General features: G+C 29.1%; 1 protein-coding gene and 1 pseudogene across 2 annotated transcripts; one reads left to right on the forward strand and one right to left on the reverse strand.

Annotated features, from left to right (window-relative positions):
• Positions 1-778: 778 nt before the first annotated feature.
• On the reverse strand, positions 779-2,667 carry LOC109339814 (annotated as a pseudogene).
• A 12,274-nt stretch (positions 2,668-14,941) lies between these two features.
• LOC109339817 (two-component response regulator-like PRR95) lies at positions 14,942-19,549 on the forward strand. 2 transcript variants are annotated; one of them, XM_019577335.1, is made up of 9 exons: positions 14,942-15,046; positions 15,087-15,277; positions 16,113-16,274; positions 16,377-16,507; positions 16,636-16,782; positions 17,111-17,285; positions 17,381-17,786; positions 18,141-18,915; positions 19,225-19,549. In XM_019577335.1, exons 2-9 carry the CDS (start codon positions 15,160-15,162, stop codon positions 19,336-19,338), a joined length of 2,028 nt encoding a protein of 675 aa, XP_019432880.1. In that variant the 5' UTR covers positions 14,942-15,046; positions 15,087-15,159; the 3' UTR covers positions 19,339-19,549. The 2 variants fall into 2 exon arrangements, with proteins under 2 accessions (XP_019432880.1, XP_019432881.1); XM_019577336.1 differs by having other exon boundaries at positions 14,993-15,277; positions 17,168-17,285.
• Positions 19,550-20,639: the final 1,090 nt, after the last annotated feature.

Consider the following 20,639-nt stretch of genomic DNA (forward strand, 5'->3'; position numbering starts at 1 on the left):
CAAAAATAAATAAGACACAATAACAAAATGATATCAGAGGATTACAAAAAGTGTGATTCATTACAGTGAATGGATTCCAAGAAGAAGAACTATTATGAACCTAAAATAATACTTTACAAAATGTTAAAACCAAAAAGCACCATGCAGCATAAAAAATTAATAAGATAAAGTTTGCATAGAAATTAAATCATAAAAAATAATTCAAGAATTAGATAAAGTTTGCATTTTGAAATGTGAACAGTAAATATTAGTTTTAACATTAGAATTAAAAGAAAAAGTGCTTTAAATTTGAAAGCAAATAAGAAGTTTCAAGAATAATTTAGGAACCTTAATGTATTAAAGTATAATGGGATAGAAAATATTTTATGGATATTAAAACTTCAGAATCAACCAATGTTTTCCTCAAGTATTTCAGGAAAACGTATGTATAAAGAAGATAAAAAAAAACAAGTGAGATAAATATACACTCTCAAGTAAGTAAGTTTTAATGTACAAAGACTGGAGTTGAAAGGAATAATAGAGAGATAGAACTCAAAAGTAATAGAAAGAAGTAGAAAACTATACAGATAATAATGGAAAAAGTTGTAGCTGTCAAAGCCATGTAGTTGTTATGTTCCAACTAATCTTACAGAATTTTCTTTTCATTTTAACTATCTAACCACTCTCATTTATCAATTAGTAAATATCAATCATTATGCAGTTAATTAATTAATAGATAGATAGGAAGAAGAATACTCACCTTCTTCCAAAAATGAATCAATTAGTCGCTGTGAACCATTTAATAAAGTACTGTGCGGACATTGTTCTGGATCCATACATTTTCTCTTACGGGGTCAGCAAATTTTTGTGGCATACTCTCAATGCAGAAAACTTCAAGCTTGACTAATTGATCCATACCATAGGGAACCTCCTTAAGTTTAGGGATATTACTTAACACTAACTGTTTCAGTGATGGCAATGCTCCTTCACCAATATGGATGGAATCCAAACTCATCAACCATCCAATATTTAGTTTCTTAAGTTTCTGAAACATTCCGTTTTCGAAATGCAAACTTTTACCTTCATAAGCTTTACAAAGACGCAAGGACAACAAATTTGGCAGAGTCATGAGTGATTTCAAGGGATCACCACTTAAGTTGAAATCCTCCATGAATTTAACAAGATTTTGGTACTTTGGAATCCACTCTTGAAACCTTTCTAACTTTCCATTTAGGTGAAGCTTCTGAAGTGTAAGTAAAGGTAAAATACATTCATAATCCATGCTTCTTGTTGCATGAATGTATAGTTTCTCAAGGTGTTTCATATTATTTATTGAGCAACACAAAGTGTTTACATATTTTGGCTAAACATTTATCAACCCTAACGACTTTAATTGCCCTAACTCTTTAAGCTCTTCAAATAACTCTTCTCCCCAACCATCCGTGTCCACAATATATAGTGTTTGTAGGGATTCCAAACCTCTAACACCTCCAATCATTTTTGACCAATGAGTAAGAAGATGACGTAGCTTCTGAAGCTTGTTAATCTCTCTTGGCAAAGAAAGAATAGATGTTCCCATTAGATACAAGGTCTCTAGGTTATGGAGGTTATCTATGGACTTTGGAAGAATCCTCTCGGCTCCTTCACTAGACAAGCTTAAATACTTTAAGTGGATTAAATTTCCCGAATTTTGAAGAATGTAGGCCAACCAATAAAGGTCATGAAGTTCAAGTACCTTCAGTCGCCTACATCTTGTAAGGATTTTCCTCACTAAGCATTTAGGCAATCTTTCATTTCTGAAAATATGAAGTGACTGAAGGAATACACCTTCAATGTTGGAAACCTTCAAACAAGCATCGATGGAATGAGTTGTTATTTGTAAGTGTCAAATCTTTCCTTCAAACATTAATAGATTGTCTTCGTCATCACCAAGAAAGTGACAAAAACCTAAATCCTTAATTTTCCTAATGATCATGTCATGTAATAGGTCATGAACATGACATCTTTTAGGTTTGTCATCAATGCTAAATGAAAAAGCTTGCACCAAACTTCTTTGGACTAACTCTTTCAAATATTGTTCCCCAACTTCCTCCAAAGTTTCATGTTGTTCATGAGATTTAACAAACCCCTCAACTATCCATTGTCAAATCAATCTTTTAGAATTTACTTCATAGTCCTCCGGATATATTCCAAAATACAAAAAGCATGATTTCAGATAATAAGGCAAAACATCGTAATTGAGACCTAAAATATTTGTTATACCGGTTGAATTAGAATTCTTGTCTAACTCATAATTCAGAGCCTTACATAACTTTTGCAACTCAAGTGAATTTTTTCCATTGCAAGTTATAAGACTACCAATGGCAACGATTGCTAAAGGTAAACCCTCAAACTTTTCAACAATCTTGGAGGATATTTCCTCAAGACCTATTGGACAAATGCCATTACTTTCATTTTGGAATGCCTTCTTAGAGAAGAGTTTCATAGATTGTTGTGGAGATAAAAGTTGGAGGTTGTGAATATGAAAAGAAGATTTCTTACAAAAGTTTGCAACCTCTCCATGTCTCTTGTTGTAATCACTATCCTACTTCTATTTTTATCATTAAGCACAACTGATTCAATCTCACTCTAGAAGTCTTTATTCCACACATCATCGAAGAAGTTCAGGTGACGATGGTATTGGAGCATTTAGTTTATTTAGGATGGTTTTGTTTAATGTGTTTTTTGTAACACCAATATCATGATAAGATTATTAGTTATCCCACATTTTGTGTTCTATTGTATCTCAGTATAATGAAAAATTATTACATATTTAAAAATAAAAAAACATAAAATAATATTTTTATATTATTTGATGGGATATAATTGGTTTGGGTTATAAAGATATAAAATTTTGGGACAGCCCTATACCAACGTAACTCTATGGATCATTAATTTATACAATATTTTATTTTCCGTAGAGCAAGTCTCTAATCAAGATTTTGGTGTCATATTATTATTATTGGGCTGGTGGGGTATAAAATATTGTGGAAGATGGACTAATATCTTTTTGTATTGTGATTGCTTTCACTAAACTATTTTTTTGATTTGTTAATTGAGCCATTCCTAGAATCATTGTTTAATATTTAATTGAGCCACTTGTGTGTTAGCTAATTCATGGGCGTTAATAAACATGCACATACATTATTCCATATTTTTAAAGACACCACCATCCTTCCCCATATCAGTAGTGGTGCCAATCAATTAAGAGCATGCTCGTGCCTTGTTAAGGTTTGTTAAAGTTTTCTACCAACACGATGGTAGTTAAGTAGTATAAAATCTTGTTAGATTTTTAAAATAACTAAAAGATTAAGAGTTTAATTCCTAAAATTAATATTTATTGAAATGACAATCATGTACCTTAAAAAAGATTGGTTCATTCCCAAAAGAATCAGATATTATGCTCTTTCTGATAACAAATTTACAATATACACCCAACTTAGCAGTTCACGTGATGATGGACAATGATTCAATTATTATTATTGGAATGAATAAACACTGACAATTGAAAAAACAAGCACTAAAGCCCAACGTGAAAGAAATTCAACTTAGATTTTAAAATAGGTTTGTGAGAACCGGACCGTACTAGATGGTTCAACCAGTTTGACCTTTGACCGGACTTGAAAATGGCTATGGTTTATTGTCTTAATCAAGTGAGGTTAGATCACTTTGAACCAGAGAAATTTTGGTTTGACCATGTTAGACCCGGTGAAACAGAATTAACCCAAGAAGTAAATCGGACAGTTCTCTTAAAAATTAAAAAAAATGAAACACTACTCTACTCTTTTGTTTCACTTCAGTCCAAAAAAAAAAGAGGTTACTTCAATGTAATTATACATTATTATTATTTATATAAAATTTTACATTTATATATAATTATATATCTTTAGATCAAAGCTATTAATTATGTACAAAATCATCCAGTCATACCAAACGGTTTGACCAATTAAACCGGTTAAACCTACGACGAGTCCTCTTCTGGTTTAACATCCGGCTCGGGTTTCATAATATTGGTTTAAATGAGGTTACTCTACGAGATTAAAGGTCAAGATTCTAATTTCTATAAGTTACAAGAGATAATCTAAACTCAAAAAGGTTGAAAATGCCAAAGTGAAAAAAAAAATCAAGGAATTTGGAAAATTAAAAGCATAGGGTTGGATAGACCGGTTGAAAAGAAAAGTATTTTTATATTAATTATTGGGAGGTAAATTTTGCATTACCCTTTAACAATGAACTAATTTCTTTGGATAAAATAAAATTGTCCCTCTTATCAAACATCAATTTTAAAGCTCAACATTTGTCTTCAACATTATATTAAGCACTTTATTAAACTATTTTTTACTAAATTATTTTTTTTACTTTTTTAATGTGTGTTCAACATTATATTAAGCACTTTATTAAAACTAAATTATCACCAAAGAATTAAACATCTCAACTTTTAAGAATAATAAATACATCATTTTCCTAGTTACTCTTCATTTTGATTTGAATCATTAACATGTTATAAATAACTTATTTGTCATCATGATTAGACATTAGGAATGAAATTGTAGCAAACAATATTATTAAATTTGGACTAGCAATCAAATTAACCATAGTACTTAGTTATTAGTTTGCCTAAAATGGTCGGATTAAGCTTGAGATAAATATTATTTATAAGCAATAGTAAATACAATATCACAAATAGTATAATGATTTTTGCTTCGTGTGCAAAGCAAATATTGATATATTAAAAATTTGATATTAACTTAAAAAAAAGGTATAAGAAGATAATTAATATAAATGTTGATGCCAAAAGATTGGTCATTATTTAATACTATTTATTAAGCCAATTGAATTTAGCTAATTTTTTTATTATGATTAAATAAACATTATGTCCAATCTTCTGATTTTTTTTGTAGATAAAACTTCCCCTTATCTGACTCTAAATATTGTATGAGCTATTTTTTGAACCTGAACACGACACTAGAATTGAAGCTAAAGTCACATAGACTCAATTAAATATAATGTATGTCTATGTTAGATACAATCTTTTTAATATTACTTATTATTATGAATATGTAATCTGACATATGAAATGATGTATATATATATATTGTTAATCATGTATATATGATAAAAAAAATTAGAAAATTAACGATATTTTGGGTCAAAAGATGTCATTATTATATGAACAATTAAATAGACAACCTACAAATATGATGAATGAGTGACCATGAAACGAGTTGAGTCATATGTATCTCTTAATCGATCCTAAATATTATTTGAATCTAATTTTTCAACCAAAACTCGACCTAAACCTAATGAGATATGATAATATTTAGATCCAACCATGATATGAGTAAATTGGCAGATAGGATATGATCATGCTCACTCCTAATACATCAAAGGACCATATATTACTATGTTCCTAATTATATTGTAACAATCCATGCAAGTACAAAGACTTTAAGTTTTCCTATTCAGCCACTTGTATTTACCTTAATTATATTATGTGTAACTTTGTTTATTTATTGAATGCTTTGAAGTTGTTCATTAATCTTTTCACATCAAAAATACATGTGCATTTCTACTATGTAATATATATTTTTTTGCCATTAAGAACACATATTACATATGCATTTACATAGTTAAAAATACACATGTTATTCGTACATTTGTATGGTTAAAAACAATATATATCATGTCACATATGCATTCGTATTGTTAAGAACACACATGTGACCCGTGCATTCGTATGCTTAAAAATACACATGTTACTCGTACATTCGCATTATTAAGAAAATACATGTTACTCGTGCATTCGTATAGTTAAAACACACATGTTACCCGTACATTCACATTATTAAGAAAATACATGTTACTCGTGCATTCGTATAGTTAAAACACACATGTTACCTGTACATTCACATTGTTAAAAACACACGTGTTACATGTATATTTGCATCTTCAAACACATAAGAAAAATAAATGACAATTTCAAATTTGAATTTTCTAATGAAAATAGGAAACTGAAATATGATACTATGTAATTTTTTTTGAAAATAAATATTTTAAAAATTGTAGAAAATAAAATAATTTTTTTCAATTTCGAATATAATTTTTTAATGAAAATTGGGAAATCAAATCGTGACACTATGAGTTTTTTATTTATAAAATATTTAAATGTTATAAAAAGCTTCAAGGAAAAATTATAATCCAAAGAATATAATGATATTAAAATTTAGTGAGAAAAATATCATAAAACTTTGATGGGATGAAAAATACAGTAATTCTTAGAGTAATAGTAAATATTAAAAAATATAGATAGATTAATATAAAGAAATAGTCTGGGTGTGGAAAAATTCAATTTCATCTAATTTCAATAATTACTATTTTTTAACTTAACAAAATATATGGGTAAATCACTAATTAGCATTAAATTATTAAAATATAAAATGTATTAAAAGTAAGGATGTGATATGAGAATATACATAATAGTAACATAGAATATTTTAGGAGAGAAAAAGTGAGAAGAATGTGGCATACAATGTGAATGAGTTTTTTTATTATGTAGTTATTAATTATTAATAGACTTTGTATATTTATTGAATCTTTCAAGTTGTTCATTAATCTTTTCACCTTCTTTATGGAGCTAAAGAAATCAGTCAAAATGAAGGTACTACAAAGGAGTTCACGTGATGATGGAAAATTTGTCCAACATTCAATTATTGTTGAATGAATAAATACCAACTAACTTTGGTTTAAGTGATGCATGTTTGATTTTTTTTAAGTAAGGTCTCGGGTTTGAATCTTATGGATGGAAAAAATACTAAGAATTGAAAAAGAATGAATAAACTGACAATTGAAAAAGCAAGCATCAATGCCCAACGTGAAGGGAATTCAACTTTGGTCTTATTGTTTAAAAACATTGAAGACTCTTTTATGCTTTGGTTTTTTTCTAATTGAGCAAGTTGCATTTAACTAATTTACGATGCCTTTTTTAATACGTTAAGACTTTTACATTTTTCTTCCAAATCTAACTGATATTTATCTTTATCTGTTTAATGTAGTATTTATGAATTTATTATTCTACATATAAATACAAATTCGGTGGGGATATTTTAGTCAGGATAAAAAATAATTTTAAAGTATTGGAACTAATTTTTTTTAATGAAATTTCGGGGTAAAAACATGTTTTAAGCATTAAAAAAATAATTGATTGTAGTAACTCGTATATCTTGCCTACAATTAAAAGAATCACTTTGAAAAACAAAAGTATACTAAATATAGAACATTTTTTTAATCTCTTTAAAATAAAATTATAGCCTGCTATTTTTGAACAATTATGAATGGACTACACTTAAGCTCATGTTTATTTCTTTCCATTCCGCAAACCCCTTTTGGTCCATTTAACTAAACATTGTTAATGGTGGAAATTTTACTTTAGTTTTATTCCCTGAATTAATGGTGGAAATTTAACTTTTGTAAATAGATAATAAAAATACTTTCTTTGTTAATAAATAAGAAATGCAAAACAAAAATGAACATTTTCTTAATTTATTTAAAATAAAATAAAAAATATAGAAAAATAACCATCACAACAAGGATGTAGGAAGTGTGGAGTGTATTTATTTCTTTTCATCAACTTATCTTTTGAATGGTCATAAAATATAGTAAACATGTGTCTACTGCCAAAATTATATAGTCTTTGATCCATTATTGCTCATGAATTACTTAGAAGCAAAACATAATATTGTTAGATTTAAAAAAAAAAAGTTTTACCTTTAAAATAAATTAACAAAATAATCACACAACTTTGGATAAAAGAGTCCATATTATTAATAAGGATACTAGTACGTGTGGATGGGGTAATAATATTTTCCATTATATGTAACTAACTCCCAAGTTTATATTTCAAATTCAAAGACCTACGTAATCTAAAAGTGATCGTAAATAGAGTTTTCTATACCAACAAAGTATTGGTCTAGTAATGTAAGATCATACTAGATTCTCAGAATAACCAAAAGGTCAAAGACTAGATTCATGGAAGCAATAATTATTGGGATAAGCAGTCACGAACTCCGAAAATAATTAGTCCTTTTATCTGAGAAGGGTAAGAAAATATGACAGTATTAAAAAAAAAAAGAAATTTTTCTATATTTTGTGATGACTCTAACAAATAAGATATTTGCCACATTCTGAATAATATTTTTATAAACTATTGTTATTAACATGTTTGGCTTGTTGCTAATGGATAAATCGTAGATTGCTAAGTCATGAAAATGTACAATTGATTAAAGTAAATTCTTAAATTTTGCTTTTGAGAATGAGGTTGATGGTGAGACAATATAATATCCTTGTCCCAAATCTGATGTCAGTTCATGACCACTTCCTATTAAAACTTTTTCTTGTAAATTATGTTATATGGAATATTTGAGTCCACTAAAATTTAACGAGTGAGTGGAAGAAACAATAACATCAGATCACAACCACAGCATCTAATCTATAACAATGTCAGTGAAAAAATCATTCATCATTCTTAATGCTCAGTGGAAGAACGTTTGGATAATCCTTTCTACCAAATTCATTCACCATTTCCACTTAAAAGAAAAATCCATTCCCCATTTGTTTCTTAAAAGACCAATCTTGTGCTTATATAATAAAAATGTTTATCTTATGCTTATATTTCTTGTGTGTAAAGGTCGTAAAAAATAATTTTGTAATAATCAAATGGGAAAAAGACCAAACAAACTAAAAAATGAATATTTAATTGAAATTTAATTTTTTTAATTATTTAATGATGATCTTCAACAAAATCATTTTGTTATGTATTAGAAGAACGCCCAACTATAAAAAAATTAAATTTTGATATTGTAAAGATATAACTGACAATTTGGGCTATGAAGACTAGTTCAAGATATTCAATTTTCCGGATATTACCAAAGATAATTTTCATCTTTTGGGTAAAGAATTAATCCATTTTTTGTGTATGACTATCCTTCCTAACAAGTGTCGCGCTCAGGAATAAAATCCTTCATATTTTGGTCATCCTAGAAATCTAACAAGATAGCCAACGCTAGATTCAATTTGGTTTCAACCATAAGGGACAAAAAAAAAAAGAAGAAAAATACAATTGTCATTTAAGCAAAAAAACTTTAAAAAACTTATGATGAACTAAGTTGTCAACTTGTTCGGATATACTTTTCATAGAACATAAGTGCGCATCACGGAGCTCATCAAGTTCAAGCCCAATAAGGTCAGGCCGAAGTAACTTAGATATATATCGGAATGATTTTTAAGAACCTAAGCCTACGTCAACCTATTTGGCAAACTATAATTAACAAGTAGAGTCTAATCTATATCATATGATCACACACTTACCAAAGATTCTCCCGATAACATTTTTATGTATTACTAGCAGTGTACTCGTGCATTTGCACGGGTCGCTTCTTTGTTTATGCATAATGTAAATAACTCATAAATTAAAAACACACTAAGTTAGGATATGACAGATATTTTTTCTGATAAATTTAATCAAAATAATAAAAAGAGTCTAATAATTGATTTGTTATATTACTAATTAAAATACATATATTTTTCATGAATATATATACCATTGTTATCTTTTAATTAAATAATATAATGATAGTAATTAAATACTGCATTCGCATGGCTAAAAACACACATGTTACCCGTACATTCGCATTACTAAGAAAACACATGTTACTCATGTATTCGCATAGTTAAAACACACATATTACTCATACATTCATATTATTAAGAATATACATCTTACTTGTGTATTTGCATGTTTAAGCACATAAGAAAAATAAATTGATAATTTTTAATTTGAATTTTCTACAATTAGTATTACATTATTATTAACATATAAAATATATAAAAAGTAGGAAGGAAAAAATGTGAGGAGGAGGTGACATGTGACATGAAGGAAAAATGTAAGGAGAAATTGACACGTGGCATAAGAGAGTTTTTTTTTATTACGTTGTTAATAGAGAAAAATTAAAATTCAAAGAATCTGAACTGTAATATTAAAATTCAGTGCGAAAAATGTCAAAAAACTTTAATGAGGTGAAAAAGTACAATTATTATTAGATTAATGGTAAACATTAAATTATATAGATAGATTAATGTAAAGAAATAATTTGAATGTGAAAAATGATTTCATTTTCATCTAATATTCAATGACTATTACTTTTTAACATAACAAAACATAGATGTTGTAAACACTCAATTTTAGTGTGGTAGTGACATGAACCAATCACTAATTATAAAATATATAATATATAAAAAGTAGGAAGAAAAATATGTGAGGAGGAGGTGACATGTGGCATGAAGGAAAAATGTAAGGAGAAAGTGACATGTGGCACGAGGGAATGAGAAAGTGACATGTGGCATGCGAGAGTTTCTTTTATTATATTGTTAATAATTAATAATATATAAAAAGTAGGAAGAAAAATATGTGAGGAGGAGGTGACATGTGGCATGAAGGAAAAATGTAAGGAGAAAGTGACATGTGGCACGAGGGAATGAGAAAGTGACATGTGGCATGCGAGAGTTTCTTTTATTATATTGTTAATAATTAATAATATATAAAAAGTAGGAAGAAAAATATGTGAGGAGGAAGTGACATGTGACATGAAGGAAAAAATGTAAAGAGAAAATGACATGTGGCATGAGGGAAGGAGAAAGTGACATGTGGCATAAGGGAAGGAGAAAGTGACATGTGACATGTGACATGATAGAGTTTTTTTTATTATATTGTTAATAGAAAATGACATGTGGCACGAGGGAAGGAGAAAATGACATGTGGCACAAGGGAAGGAGAAAGTGACATGTGGCATGAGGGAAGGAGAAAGTGACATGTAGCATGAAATAGTTTTTTTTTATTATATTGTTAATAGATGAGTTCAAGGTTCGAACTCGATAAATATTTTTTATCACAACACTGATATTTTGACCCCCTCATTTGACTGTTTTCTCACTATGGTCCTTGACATTTTGTTCCATTTTGATCTCTTAAATTTGTTTTCCTTTGCAATTTGCATCATAGTCGGAACATTAGAATTATATTAGACCGACTATAATAGAGTTTAAAATCTACACAATATCAATATAAAGTTTTTTTACAATTTGTATTACTTTTATTTGAGAGTCAATAATAATTAATATATGAATGATAAATGATATGCTGATTGTTGGAGAATGAAGATTGCACGAGATGAGGGTGAAACAAGAAAAGGGAGAAATGATTTAGGAAGAGAGAATTATACAGAGAAATCAATGAGCATTCAATGAATATAATTGTATTGATCAAATGCCTCAAACATACAAGCTAATATACTAGTTTTCATATTTTGCTCAACAAACTCAACTGCTTATTATAAATGGCAACTCTCAACTACTATAATTAACTTATTTGATTATACCAATTAACACTGACATTATAAAAAACTTTTATACCGTCAGTGTATATATATATATATATATATTAAATCTATATTTTAAACATATAGCCTCATATCTGGTCAGCATTTGGTTCAATGACAGAGAAAACTAATGTTAGGTTACTGGAGCAAATAATAATAATAAACTTGAGGGATCACGGTTGAAAAGAGGTTAAGAAGCTAAGTTAGAAAAACAAGTAAATTAGTGAAGTAAAAGAATACTTTTGCTTTTTTATCATATGTAAGTGACAGTAGTACATTTGTTAAAAGAAAAGACAACTATTATAATCATTATACTATTCAAGAAAATTTTGCAAATAATTGTCAAATATTTTTAATAATTTCGCTATGTTTTGTTTTGATGTCTTTAATTTTTTATCCAAAAGTTTTTTAGTTTCCCACTGGTATTCTCGTACTGGAGACAATCTTGTTCGAGCTGAGAACATCCACAGGTATGTGGATTAACTCTCCCCGCAGACATTTTTCTATCTACAAGATTCGAATCGAATATGAGTTTAAGGGGAATCAAACATGTACCACTTGAACCAATACTCGTTCGTTTTTATCAATGTTTTGATAGGTACAAACCATTTTTTATAATTCATTGAATTTGTTATATGAAGTATGTATCACTTGAATCAATGTCCGTTAGTTTTTATCATCGTTTTGATAGGTTCAAACCATTTTTTATAATTCATTGAATTTATTATATCAAGATATGAAGTAATAAAATCTAAAATAAAAGTTTACTAAAGATAACGATTAATTGAAAATTTTAGAAATAATAGAAATATGATGTAATTTAAAAATATAAATTATTAATAATGAAAATATAGTAGAATGAACTCATAAAAAGTAAATTACGTCATTTAACTATTTGTTTCTCGTTATAATAATAAGATATAGATAGGATGGAGTAATTCTATATCTTTTTATCCAATAATTCTACACTAAGATTAAGTATGGAGTAATTCTTCTAAGCCTTAGGTTGATTTCTAAGGGGCAATTAACCAATATGGTAATATTCCGCCCCATAAGTTTGTCGCTTAGCTTATTATAGCTTTTTGATTTGGTTAATAAGTTGTTAGAGTTGTTTGATAAATAAAAATTAAAAGAAACTCGTAGCTTTTAAAAAAGGAAAAAGTGAATTATTTTTTCTTTCTAATTACCTCTTAAATTTTAATTATTGGTGAAATTAATCACATCACTGTATAAAGATAATGTTAAATTAATAGTAACGAAAAATTATAACTTATGCATTCTCTTTACTCTCTACCGTTAGATATTTGTTACTTAATTTTATTTATATAAATATATACAAATATTATTGTATTAACCACTTTTAACTCTAAAATTTATTTATCTTTTTATCAATCAATTCTGTATTTTGATGACGGTTCATCCAAATATTAACATTCACTAACCTACACTTTTATATTGCTATTATTGTGAGTCTAATTGTTGCAATTTTCTCGTTGGCCGATTAATAATTTAAGAATATATTTATATAGGAACCAATTTCACAAATTGATAAAGTTTAAGAGGTAATTGAAAAGAAAACATAGTTCAAGAAGACCACTTACAAAAGACATAAAGTTTGTAGGGGATTTTTGCATTTTCCCTTTAAAAATAAAAAATAAGTTTGTAGCATTTCAAAAGGCTAGTTGAAATAATGCTTATAAAATTAAAGCAACTTTTAATAATTTACTAACCAATTTTACCCTTCAAATTTTTAATAAATTATGTAGTTAATTATTGGGAACAACACTTATTGGAAGAAGCAATTATATATCCCGAAAGAAATTAGTTATTTATTAAAAGGTGAGGATACTCTTGGTGTCACTAAAAAAACTAAAAAAGTAATGTAAAAATTGTACCCTTAGATTTTTATGATGCATAAATCATTTTGTATTTGATTATTAGAGGAATATATAAATTATTTTCATATTATCTTTTTAATGATGTATAGTATCAATGTGGAAGAAGAATATAAACTATTGTACTTTTAGAATGAAAAGATATTTAAAACAACTAAAAACTCTTTAATAATAACAATAAAATATTGCATGTTCAATTATAAAATAATTAAATAATTAATGTATTTAATTAATTTAATTTTACTTATTAAATAACTAAATAAATATTATATGCACATTTTAGTAATTTTCATATTTCAACTAGTTATAAAACCCATTTTACTTACCAACTATAGTTAGTTACAAACTTTCACCTACATAATAACTCATATCATATTTTCTTTACCAAAAACACATCACTCCAAAATATAATATTGTAATTGCCTAATAGATAGAGGGATGTTATATTAGTTGTAAATTGTAAAAACTACACTAACTCTTTATATATATACATTATTTCATATATCATTCATTTAGATTACTTTTTTTGAAAAGTCAACAATGATTAAAGAGTAAATTACATAGAGTAAATTACACTGACACCCCCTGAGTTTTAGTGAAATTACACAAACCACCCCTCACTTTTCTACACCTACACAAACCTCCCCTATTTTTTAATTTTCATTACATTGATCACCCCGGCATAAGAAATAAGTGTAATCTTTTAAACAAAAAATGTGATAAATGCAATTAAGCTAAACAAAACATGATATATTGTGTAGACAAATCAATGTATCTTTATTATTTTTTGTTACAAAATGCATCAACAATTTTAAATAAATATTGTTTAAATCGCTCTTATAATATAGTGTAACGAACCAAAAGTAATAAAGAAATATTGACTCATATATTATTTGGACGTGTGTCCACAATATATCATGTTTTGTTTAGCGTAATTGCATTTATCACATTTTTTGTTTAAAAGATTACACTTATTTCTTATGCAGGGGTAATCAATGTAATGAAAGTTTAAAAATAGGGGAGGTTTGTGTAGGTGTAGAAAAGTGAGAGGTGGTTTGTGTAATTTCACTAAAACTCAGGGGATATCAGTGTAATTTACTCATGATTAAATATCAATAATAGACGATGTAATAATATGGTATAAAACTCATACATTGTATACATCTTTTTCTCTAATTCTTATTCTAAGAGCAAGAATATATGCCAATTACCTAAAAAGCAAATGTTATAAGAAAAAGGGGGTGTAATTTACAAGTGTGGAAGTGTATATATTTTATTTTCAATATTTTAAAGGGTTGAAGTGTAATAGATGGGAGAGAATATAAGGATCTTGCACGTGTCTATTGGGTATACCCCACGACTTTATCACCTAATGGTTCAAGTTGTGACACATCATCACGTGTAAGAACATGCACCCAATGAAAGCCAATGTGTTGATTCACCAAGTTGAAATGAGTCTAGTCATTCATACAAATCTTATTAATGTGTATCTTTTGTTTCAATCCATAGAATAGAAAAAGATATTTATATGAATTTCGCGGCTGTAATTGAAAGTCATGAATACTATACACCTTTGAATAATGTAACATTTCCCTCCTCCACTCAATTTTCTAGTGGACTTTGCTAGATATTTTTATTCCAATGCTTATTATATTAAATATAATGCTTAATAAAGGATGGGTTGGTTTCATTTTGCTACTTCTATCTTCCTTCATTTTTTTTCCTTCTATGCTCACTTCTTTGTGAAGAAATAATAAAAGGGGTATATTAGAGTTTAATGTGGGTATTGTTATTTGTATTACATAATAGTAAGGTGTATGAGAATGGGTGAAGAAGGGATTTTGCCAAGGATGATGCTTAATGTTTTGCTTGTTGAAGCTGATGATTCTACTCGTCAGATTATCTCTGCACTTCTTCGTAAATGCAACTACAGAGGTTTTTTTTTTAATTTCCTTTTCCTTCTTTTTATTTATTTTTTATTTTCTAGAATTAATTATCATTCTACTGTGTTTTTTAATGATGTATCCATTGTGTTTGGCTTAACAAACTTTTTTTTTTGTTTGTCTTTTGTTTTCTGTTTTATCTCTTGTTAAGTTGTTTTCTGTTTTATCTCTTGTTAAGTTGTTTTCTGTTGTAAGTGAGCACTGAAAATAATATTTTGTTGTTTTCACTATTTTATATACAAATTATCTCATAGCAAGTTGCTTTATTTTGTTGTTTTTTGTGAGAACCTGTTTCTGATACCCTCAAAGAAAAATTATCTTAATTTATTATTAGTGACAACAATAGAGTTAGCTTTAGAAAGATAATAAGGATATAATATAAAATGAAAATATAAGTTCTTAGTAAGGGATAACATGAAAGAAATTGCAGTATTTATTGTTAAGAGGATTAGGTATGATAATTTTGAATGGCCTAATTACTAATGGAAATGGATAATTCTTAAAACAACCAGATCCTAATTTTTAAAATTACCATTTAAGTATTTTACCATTGTAAATACATATTATGTTACATTAGTTCTTCAATATATAAATCTCAGGAAATAATATTACATAGTATGATACTTATCATTTCAAGGACTGACATGACATGATTTATTGTTTACAATTTCCTAAACTAAAGTAATAATTTTCTAGAATTGGGGACTAATGTAAAGACACTTAACTGACATTTTACTATATTTATTAATTAAAATTATATGTAGTATGAAAAAAGTGTATATTTACCTATAGCATAACAACTTTTGAATGGTAACATTTTCATGCAGTTGCTGCATTTTCTGATGGCTTAAAGGCATGGGAGACATTGAAGAACAAATCACTTGACATAGATCTCATTTTAACAGAAATGGAGTTGCCATCAGTATCTGGATTTTCATTTTTATCTTTGATCATGGACCATGATATTTGCAAAAATATTCCAGTCATAAGTATGTTATTCACTACTCTTTGGTCTTAAATTCTTAATCTTGATATTAGTTACATGTGACTAATGGGCTTGGATTTATTCTCAATCTCTCATGATTGTGCAGTGATGTCTTCTCAAGATTCAGTTAGCATGGTCTTCCAATGCATGTTAAAAGGCGCAGCCGATTTTCTTATAAAACCTATTCGGAGGAATGAGCTGAGGAACTTGTGGCAGCATGTATGGAGAAGGAGTGCTGTATGTCATTTTCTTCAATCTCATTTTTGCATCATTTTGATATTTCATGTTTTTTTAGTGTGAAATTTATTAATTTGACTTATATTTACTTCACTTTCTCATGTTTCAATTTTATGTTACTTATACAGATTAGAATGTCTCCTCAAAATTTAACATCACCAGAGAATAAAGTTGAAGTTTCTGCAGAAAACAATGCTGCACATTGTAATTCTACTGGTTCTGTTGCTTCTAAACAGAAAAACAAAGAATGCAGCCAGAAAACAAGTGATGCTCAAGTAAGTTGTCACCCCCTTCTTCCGAATCTCGTTTAAAATAATATGTTTCAAATTTGAAATATGGTTCTTAGATTTGTCAATTTCTCAAATTTCAATTAGTTCGGTGTGAAATAGTGATTAGCTTTCGGCGGTGCTAGTTTGATTTCTGAAGTTTTTCATACTTTTTAATCAATGTTTAGTTTTATTAAGATATAAATGCATAAAACATAGGATCTTGTGTACACATAATTGAAGCCATTATAGCTTGAGGAAATTTTCCATTCTACATTATAGGCTGGCTTCATGAAATTTTACATAGAAACTGCATGTTTTGCCAACTCTTGTGCAGAGTACTTGTACATCGCCATTTTCGGAAGCTGAGAGTGCATACATGGAAAATGTGCAGGATAAGTCCCAGCCAAAGAGTTCTTCAAATTCGAGCAATATGGACACAGACACAACGAAGCACAAAGAGTCTAACAAATTTGAAAGGGAATCAGCAAAGCATGACAATGAAGCTGGAGGTGTGTAACTTTCTCACTTTTTCTCCTTACTTTTGCTCAAAAGTTGCCCTTATTTTGTTACATAGAGTCACACTAAAACTTAATGTTTATTGTAGAGAAATCTGCTATATTTGCATCAGAAGCTGCAAGGTGCAACACTACTCTTAAATCGATAGGTTTAAGGCTAGATCAGAGCTATGATTGTGGGGAAACAGAAAACCAAGATGAAGTTTTAAGAAGAGAGTTAAGTAGAGGTGATCCTCATATTAATACAGTTTTTCATGGAAGCGATGATGAATTTAGAGAACCTTGTAGAGAAGCTATTGACTTGATTGCTACATTTGAGAATTTTCCAACGAGCAGTCGTGAAAATTGTAGCATCAATGGTGGTAACACGGAAAAGTTTGATTTTGATACACAATTGGAACTTTGTTCAAGAAGAGACTCTCCTGGCAGCACATGTGAACCTGCAATTGAGGATAGGCAAACATTGAACCACTCTAATGCTTCAGCCTTTTCTCGGTGAGTTCATTATTTGCTTGCAGTTTTTTTAGGTGTTATGGACTTAAACAACTTTTCAGAGCATGAATTTATAGTCTGTAGAACTAGAAGCATGATGGTAACTTGAACCACACTTCTAAGGAGATCATTGAAAGCATATGGCTGTGTTTTATCCTCAGTCATTACCAATCTGAAGAAGCCTTCAAAGCGATATTAGCAATCAAACTTGAGAGCATGAATTTTTCGATTATGTTTTTGTTTCTTTAATTGAAAAAGTAGTATCCATTTTCACATTCCAAAGTATGTATCATATTGAGCTATTAATAATTACATTACTGGATTTCTGATGATGTGTGATAAAATTCCTATCTGCAGGTATAGCAGTAGTATGTTGTTGCAGCCCCTTTTTCCAACACCATCAATCACTTCTACTAAATTAACCGGCGTGGACTTGAATTCTCATGAATACCAAAAGTTATCTGAAAATACATATACTTCTCATCAGTATTGTGGCAAAAATGAAAATCAGGAGAGTATAGCCACTCTGGTCATTGGTCAGTCTGAACAAATTGAACCAAAATTACAAAACAGTCAACATGTATTCTTCCCTATTGCTGAGGTTACACTTGATCATAAGTCTAAAGGACATGGTAATTCTTTCAGTTCCATGTTCTTCACCCAATCAAGCGTCCATCCGATGATGACCCCGGAACAAGTGTACCTTAAAGAGAATTCTCCATTTCCCACAAGTACTTCACCCCGGTCCAATTCTGAAAGTCACAACATAGAATGTCATAACTCTTTGGATAGAGCTACTAATACATCTGATCAAAATGTAAATGATCAAAGCAAGTTGGATTGCACGATGAATGACTCTCCTACCGCTAGTCAGAGTGCTGGCACTGGTTTTAACCATAATGCTGCAAATCATAACAGTAGTGGTGCATATGGAAGCAGCATAGGTAGCGGAAGTGATCGAAATGATACTTCTTCTGCTGTGATAGTCAAGAACAATCCTCAAAGTTTTGATGATAGTTGTCATCATAGTTATGATGGATTCAAGGAGATAGATTATCATCGAACCAGCCAAAGAGAAGCGGCTCTAGCAAAGTTTCGATTGAAGCGGAAAGATAGATGCTTTGATAAAAAGGTACCACAAACACACTATACTCTCTAAATAAGCTACTAGTAACATATTCATGGTATAGATACAATCTTGGGCATTATGCAATATACAATGTGACCATGCATTCCTGAAATTACCATTATTTGGCACCTTATTGTTAATTTACCATTGATGTCATCAGCATATTAGTTAAGATCATTTCTTCTATAGCATGTCTTCAATAAAGAACTCGCCTTCCTAAATCTGATTACATTCCTATTGAAGTTGCTCAGAGTAACATTTTTTAAGATCATTTGACACTTCATATGCTTACTGCTGAAAATCGTTGTGCAGGTACGATATCAAAGCCGTAAAAGACTAGCAGAGCAACGCCCTCGTGTGAAAGGACAATTTGTTCGCCAAGTGAACAATGAAAATCAGATAGCAGAATCTTGTGGTGGCACCTGAAATTTGTTAGTTACAATAGTTGAAATTATAGACTGACTTCCCACACTGATTAGCCTCAACAAGGATTAACTGTGTAGTTGTCTAGTGGAATTTGTTTGATTTTAGCATTCTTAGTGTTTTCTTCTAGCTTGTTATATCAAGTTATCAACTATTTGGAATTTGGGATTGTTATTATTAAGGGTGTTGGATCCAAGGTTTTGATTTTACCTCCTTTATGTTTTATTGCATGAATACATACAAATACAACGCCGAAGTTAACTAGAACATTAAATAGTTGTATTAGTACTTCAAAATGGTTGTGGTATCAATATCGGATATCTATTTATAGGATCGCATCAATATCCTATATCTATTTATAGGATTCTTTTGTACTTATTAAATACTTTTCAATTATTTTATGAAAATTTTCATATCAATGATCCATATCAAATTGGTTCTGTCTCAATAATTTAAAAAAACATTTTATCTTGGCATTAATAGTTTGAACATCATTTTAAACTTATCAATCATGTTATTTTTGTACATTGAGATTTAACATTATTATCATACTTTATACTTTAGTAGACACATTTATTTATGTTTTTTCATCTCCCCTCTCACATCAAGAGTAACAAAAAGTGGGAACACCATAATGTTGAACTTTCTAGTGTAAACAATTTCCGCAAACTTATTTAACTCAGCATCCGCAATAGGTGTCCTTAACTTTGGTTCTTATTTTTAAGAACCATATGCATCATGGTTCATAGATAAAGCCAGGAAGTTCTTTGATGTTCTCTATGCATTAGTTAAGAATGATTGCTTATATATGTTGGATTTTCTCTAAATAATCCATTAAATTGAATGCGGAAAACCTAATGATCAGGGCTTTGTTCCTATAACAACCCAAATGGAATAACCCTGATCTACACCGAAGAAACCCCAATTGATTTCATAGTGAAGAAGAAGAGCATACCTTGATTAGCCATTTTTTTTTGCTAAGCAAAGAATATATTAAGAAGCACAAGGGGTGCTAACCCAATACAAACCAACGAGAAAACTAAGAAGAAAGAAGGATACAAGACCTCGGGTCCATACACCAATTGGAAAAGAAAACATCGTTGGACTTACTATTGGCCAACAACCAAGTCCAAGATCTAATCTGAATTAAATCCAAAATATGAACCACACTAAAATCCTTGGAAGAGAAGATAACCTCGTTTCTCATTATCCAAATAGACCACATAGAAGCAAACCATATCATGGACCACAGATCCGTCCCTTTTTTACACTTATACAAGTTCATATGAAGCTGGAAAAAATCA

Source organism: Lupinus angustifolius, unplaced genomic scaffold, assembly GCF_001865875.1.
Source record: "Lupinus angustifolius cultivar Tanjil unplaced genomic scaffold, LupAngTanjil_v1.0 Scaffold_113_48, whole genome shotgun sequence".
Lineage (NCBI taxonomy): Eukaryota > Viridiplantae > Streptophyta > Magnoliopsida > Fabales > Fabaceae > Lupinus > Lupinus angustifolius.